The sequence below is a fragment of the Grammomys surdaster genome, unplaced genomic scaffold, assembly GCF_004785775.1.
Source record: "Grammomys surdaster isolate TR1022 unplaced genomic scaffold, NIH_TR_1.0 256, whole genome shotgun sequence".
In the NCBI taxonomy this organism is placed as follows: Eukaryota; Metazoa; Chordata; class Mammalia; order Rodentia; family Muridae; genus Grammomys; species Grammomys surdaster.
Window position 1 is genome coordinate 844,147 of NW_021604697.1, and position 6,905 is coordinate 851,051.

At 37.2% G+C, this 6,905-nt stretch overlaps 1 protein-coding gene across 1 annotated transcript; it reads left to right on the top strand.

Moving 5' to 3' along the window:
* The first annotated feature begins 1,400 nt into the window (after positions 1 to 1,400).
* LOC114627662 (olfactory receptor 52E8) lies at positions 1,401 to 2,354 on the top strand. The gene has a single exon (XM_028775546.1). It carries the CDS (start codon positions 1,401 to 1,403, stop codon positions 2,352 to 2,354), a length of 954 nt encoding a protein of 317 aa, XP_028631379.1.
* The last annotated feature ends 4,551 nt before the right edge of the window (positions 2,355 to 6,905 follow it).

Genomic DNA, 6,905 nt, shown 5'->3' on the forward strand with positions numbered 1-6,905 from the left:
GTGTTTTATAGGCCCTAATGAGCACCTCTAGAAATATGTGTGTGTCATGATATATTTAAAGCAAGAGACATTAGAATTCTTAAAAATTATTGTAAGTCCAAAGATAGAACTCTGTTTCTTAATTTAATTTAAACATTTTCATATAATGTATTTGGTCACATTTGTTCCTTTCTCCCACTCCTCCATTACTTCCCATGCCCACACACATAAAAGCATCCCAAGGCATGGTACATTCATAAACATATCTAGTAGACACATTGAATTTTTTCAAGAGTTAAGTCTTGTTAAATGTGAACATATTCTTTGCGTTCAATACATGACAGTCAATTACTTCTACATTATTAACACGATAGTTTTTTTGTAAATAAGTGAATAAATGAGATTCATGCTTGTTTTCTTCAGGGGTTTAATTTACTACTTGTTCAGGATTTACTATAATACCAAAGTTCATTGAACATGGTACTGGGATGGAATCAGAGAAGATACTAAATAGAAATATCTTGAATACCTCTGTCTCTTCCATATACATAGGTTGAAGTATATTGGAAAATTGTGTAGCTCTCTCTTCCAATAGCTGGTCCATATCTGGAGATTTGTTTTTTTACTGGATTCATTATTTATTCATTGATCAAATGAAAGTTTTGTCTGTATTAAGATAACCTTTCAATTAATGATTTTATTATAGCTAAAAATGAGCAAAATTATCTTTATTACATATAGTTTTCCTCTCACTTCTTTCTAAACCTGGTGAGACTTTCTAGTAGAGTTATAATGGACATGAATGATTTATTTCCTATCATAAAAATTAAAACACCGACAGCTTCATATCTTCATCTAATATGAAAATATAAAGAACTTCTACATGACACAACTTTTTCATGAAGCGGAAGAAAATAAGGTAAGTTGTTTATCCTGATCTCAGAACCAGACCAACTCTGTACATAACACTACACACAAACAACATTGTATACACAACACTTGGGGTTTCAGCTTCCCAAATAGGGAAGGGTAAAGATAATGGGTGCCTGAGTAATTCTTATACTTATTAAGCAAAAGCATATGTAACACTACTTTGCAGTTCAACACTGGAATTTCATTCTTCATCTATTCCTGGCCACTCTGTACTCTTCATTTATTCTTGCTTCTCTTCTTTATATCAGTCTTTGTTCTTACATGAGTTCAGTGTAATAATGGTGGCTCTGTAGCTGATCCCACGTGAAAACTTCTGGGAACTTACACATGAAATGAAGAGACCATTTTACTTATTCTACAAATATGAACAAGATATTTAAAGGTTATTTTATATGTTATTAGGAATGAAGACGAAAGGCTAAGTAGACAAAGAAAAAGCATACTAATCATACATTAATACTTACTTGTATTCAGCACAGTATCTATCTATGACTGAGAGAATGTCCCTGTCTAATGACACACAAGTCCATCCTTCTTCATTCCTCCTGCTGGGCATCCCAGGGCTAGAAGACGCACACGTCTGGATTGGATTTCCCTTTTGTTTTCTCTATCTCATTGCAGTCCTGGGGAATGCTGCTGTTTTATTTGTGATCCAAACTGAACATAGTCTTCATGAGCCCATGTACTACTTCCTAGCCATGTTGGATTCTATTGACCTGGGTCTGGCCACAGCCACCATCCCCAAAATGTTGGGCATCTTCTGGTTCAATCTCAGGGAAATATCTTTTGGAGGCTGCCTTTCTCAGATGTTCTTCATCCATTTCTTCACAGTCATGGAAAGCATTATGTTGTTGGCTATGAGCTTTGACCGATACGTTGCCATTTGCAAGCCTCTTCAATATACTGTCATCCTCACCACGAAAGTCATTGGGGTCATCGCAGGTATTGCTGTGCTGCGGAGCCTATACATGGTTCTTCCACTGGTGTTTCTCCTCCTGAGACTACCCTACTGTGGGCATCACATCATCCCTCATACTTATTGTGAGCACATGGGCATTGCCAGACTAGCTTGTGCCAGCATCAAAGTCAACATCATGTTTGGTCTTAGCAACATTGCTCTCTTGCTCCTGGATGTGGTCCTCATTATTTTTTCCTATGTCAGAATCCTTTATGCAGTGTTCTGCCTGCCCTCCCGGAAGGCCAGGCTCAAGGCTCTCAATACCTGTGGCTCTCATATAGGTGTTATCTTAACCTTTTTTACTCCAGCATTTTTCTCCTTCTTGACACATCGTTTTGGCCACAATGTGCCCCAATATATACACATTTTCTTGGCCAATCTCTATGTGGTTGTCCCACCAGCCCTTAATCCTGTGATCTATGGGGTAAGGACCAAGCAGATTCGGGAGAGAGTGATGAGGATTTTGTTCCAGAAAGATCACTAGCCAATGGCAATTTGGATAGTTGTTCTAGAATTTGTCTCATGGGTTATTGAAAGTAGTTATTTTGTGTCTAGTCCATAGAAATTAGGAAAAGAGACAAACTTACTGTGACCAAAAATTTCATTTAACTGTGAATCCAACACTTTATTTTTCAAGGTCGTACTGGGTATATTTGAATCCTTATGAAAATATATTTCTGTAAACATTTCAATAGTTTCACTCGATCTTGAAGATGGTCCTATATGTATGACAGTTTCTGTTTTTGATGTTGGGGAAAGATATGTGATATACCCAAATTTCATTATTAGCAGAAAGTACTAATTTAGACCAAAAGAGATTCCCCCCAAATTGTGACTATTTCTTTTTTTTTGGAATTTAATACAATGGAGAATATTCCTACTTATTGCAAAAGAATTATGAATAGGCAAAGTGGCTTCTAAAATGATGGTAGTTGTGATAATGTCATTAATAACTTATTGCAATATTACTTGACATCAGCTTAGTATAAATCACCATATACTCAGAGATATTGATAAGAATACTCACTCATTCATTGCATTTACTAGGAACCTCCTTAACTATTAATGTGATTTCCTCATGCACATAGAGAAGCAAACAGAGAAAGGACGTTAGAAAGTAATATAACGGAAAGAGGTGATGATATAGCTTTGATACAGCATGGAATTTATAAGTAGAAATAAATATTTAATTCTATTTATTGAATAAGTAGTAGCTATGACACATTTGATTCAAATTATATGATACATAATAATAACACAAATATTATGTACAATACTGTAGCAGGATACTTATTCTGGTACATTATATTCGCAGTGGAACTTGGTGATTAGGCAGTAGAAGAGGAGGTGGAGCTGGGAGAAGAAGAGCGGAAGGGAGGGGAGAAAAAGAGAAAGGAGAGGAGAGAAAAAGAGGAAGGTGAGGAGACAACTGGAGTGGAGGGGTGAGAGCTGACTGGAGGAGAAAGAGGTGGAAGGACAAAGGAGGTGAAGGACGTTGCCTGGAAAAACTGCAAGTTATAAGGGATCTCATAGATGGGGAATAAAATAGGGTAATGGTAAATCTGCCCAATCTAGGCATACAGTTTGTATTCATAATTACTGAGTTGTGTTTTCTTCGATTGGTCCTATTTGAGTTGGAGATTTACCCCAACTTATAATACTTATTGTAATGTATACAATATTTATATGTACACATATATTACATGTAAGTGTATGTATTTAAACAGTTTTCTTGGTCCACGTATAATTGTTTTGAATAGTAGAATGATAAAGACCATGTGTTTTGTAAACATTTTCATAGGAAATAAAAGGTAAGTTTAAAAGTTTAAAAGTGATGTATATAAATATTTCTGAAGATTTAGAATGTCTCAGTATGGGTAAGAGAAGGGCCCATAATCTCCCACCCCGAGTTGGACCTACTGTTAATGGTTGCTTCTAGAGGAGGAAGAGTAAGTTTCTTCAGGGATATGGGCCCTAAAGCACCATCCATCCTCCAGTAGATGGCCCTACTCACATGAACATTTAAGCAGCATGAAGTGAACGTAATTGTGCACTGAGAGAGATAATTAAGGGGAATGAGAGGAGGGAGGAGGAGAGGGAGAGGGGGAAGAGAGAAGGAGAGAACCTGAAGTTTGGAGCAAAAATTTGTGGAAGGATAAGAGAGAAATTGAGCAGGATGGAGTGGGGCATGGACTTGACCAAAACATATTATATGTACGTATAAAATTCTCAAATGGCAAAATTAAAATTGTATAAAAGCACTGGGAAGGAAATAATTTAAAAATGACTACTGTATTTTTATACTTCATACACACAAATGATTTATTTATTTATTTTAAATAGATTTTTTCCTTTTATTGGATATTTTCTTTATTTACATTTCAAGTGTTATTCCCCTTTCTAGGTCTCTGCTCCAGAACCCCATATCCCGTCCCCCCTCCCCTGCCTCTAGGAGGGTGCTCCCCCGACTTCTGCCTTCTCTCCCTGGCATTCTCCTACACTGTGTCATAGAACCTCCTCAGACCCAAGGGCTGCTCCTCCTACTTATGTCCAACAAGACCATCCTCTGCCACACATAAGGCTGGAGCCATGGGTCTCTCCATATGTATTCTGTGGTTGGTGGTCCAGTCCCTGAGAGCCTCAGGGGTTCTGTCCAATTGACACTGTTGCTCCCCACTTAGGACTGCGAACCTCCTCAGTTCCTTGAGTACCTTCTCCAACTCCTCCATCAGATCGGAACCCCGCGCTCAGTCCAATGGTTGGCTGAGAGCATATGCCTCTGCCTCTATATTTGTCAGACTCTGGCAGAGCCTCTCAGGAGACAGCTATACCAGGCTCCCGTCAGTGAGCACTTCTTGGCATCTGCAGTAACATCTGGGTTTGGTGATTGTGTATAGGATGTATCCTGAGGTTGGACAGTCTCTGGATGGCCTTTTCCTTAGTTTCTGTTCCATACTTTATCTTAATATTTTCTCCTGTGAGTATTTAGTTCCCCCTTCTAAGAAGCACTGAAGCAATCACACAAATGTTTTAAAAAGTATTATTTAGAAGTAAAAATAAGGATTTAAAATTATTTTGGAGAAAAATGATTTTAAGAAAAAGGCCTTGAAAAAATATGCATTGTTATAATCAAGACAGAATTACTCACCAAATGTGTTCTAAACCTCAAAATAGTTGCGTTTATAGACATAACACCTGCACAAACCTAAGCCTGTTCATATCCTGCCATGCAGAAATGGCATGAGGTCCCACCTATATCTGAGAACTTAGAGACAGATAATGGTAGCAGCTACTAGGGACTAGGTAGCTATGACTCATGAGACCTGATTCCTCCTTTAGTATTAATAAGCACTGGGCTTATTGAAGGAAGTGTATCACTATGGGGGGTGGGCTTTGAGACTCTCCTCCTAATGATGTGGGAGTCACTTTTCTCTCAGCCTTCAGATGAACGTCTAGAACTCTCACCTCTCCTGCACTATGCTTGCAGGAACACTACTGTGTTCCCACCTTGATGACAATGGCCTGAACTTCTGAATTTGTATACCAGCTCCAATTAAATGTTGTACTTATTATAAAAAAGTGGTCAGTGCTCAGTTAAAGATTATATACAATAAAAGTATGCATAGTGATCATATGTTATATGTGTACATTGTAAAGTCAATGAGCATATCTATCAAAATTTATACTGTTCACTGATGTTTAAAATACACTCCTCTTATAAATGAAGGCTTTGTTGTCTGATCATATATTCACATTTAGTTTCTTCTCAGCCTTGGGTAAACACTGCTCTGATTTTTGCTTAGAGAGGTCAAAGTCAATAGTCTTACCCTCTACAGGTAAATCAGATCATAATACAGTACAATTTAACATGCTAAAAGCTGTATCAATGTTTGTCATCTCAGCAAAACCTAGCCAGTTCTGCCTGATTCTGTTTGTATAGACTGATACCCTACACAAAGACTCATAGCTGCCCCTGAATCCCCTCCTTCTGTTCTCTCACCCCTCTGTATGTACATATATAAGTTGTGTGTGTGAGTGTGTGTGTGTGTGTGTGTGGTATATTCAGTAACAACTACAAAGAAGAAATTAGTTTTTGGACAGCTTTATTGTTTTGCGTTTGCTTAGATGGGATTATAGAAATGCCCATTGTTTTTATTTTACTTCATCACTGTTGAGATGCCACTGTTAAGTCCAATAGCTGACAGCTAATGAAATTGTCTTTTTTTTCTCATATGCAAATCAGGCCAGGTGCAAGGGAGATAGTTCAGGTTGTGCAGAACTTGCCTTGCAAGCTTGAATACTTGAATTAGAGGACCATAGTCTATGTGAAAAAGCAGGGATAGTGGTTCTCGCTTGTAATCCCACTGTTGTGGAAGTATCAACAGTCAGGTTCCTAGAAACCCTTGGCTACTTGTGAACTGTGTTCCAGTGAGATACTCTTGTTTCATTTTTATTTTTTTTAGAAAGGCTTAAACAAATCCACACTAGAGAAGAAATACAGACCCTGTGACCACACACATTTCCAGTTAAGCATAGTATATATTATTCATATGATGACCTTAAGTAGTAAATTTTTATCTGAATTTGTATTTTTGTTGCAAATCTTCTAACTTCCTTCCAAGAAAATTTAGGTGGAATTCTTAGAAATTTTACCGGTTCTAATAAAAGAATATCAACTGGAAAGTGGAAGGAGCATGGGGGGTGTTAAATGAAGGTAAATAGGGCAAGGAAAAATAAGGAGGAAGTGATGCAATTCTTTTTCAATGAAAACATAATTTTAAAAGGAATTTTACTGGATTTCTCAATTTCTGAAGCTTGAGAGATATTTTTTTGCATATTTATAAGTGATTAGTATAATCTAAGTAAATAAGACTTGGTTTCATGGGAGAAAGAAATACAAACATGAAACATATCTGAACTCAAAATCTGAATAAATAGGATGGCTTTCTAGATCTCAAGTAAGCCAAAGTCCTTAGGGGCTGACTTCATTATGAGCAAGAAAATGTTTTGCTTTAAAAATGGTCCAGTCATGAGA

Excerpts from the sequence above, each read along its gene's own strand:
- LOC114627662 (XM_028775546.1), top strand. The coding sequence starts at position 1,401 with ATGACTGAGAGAATGTCCCTGTCTAATGACACACAAGTCCATCCTTCT.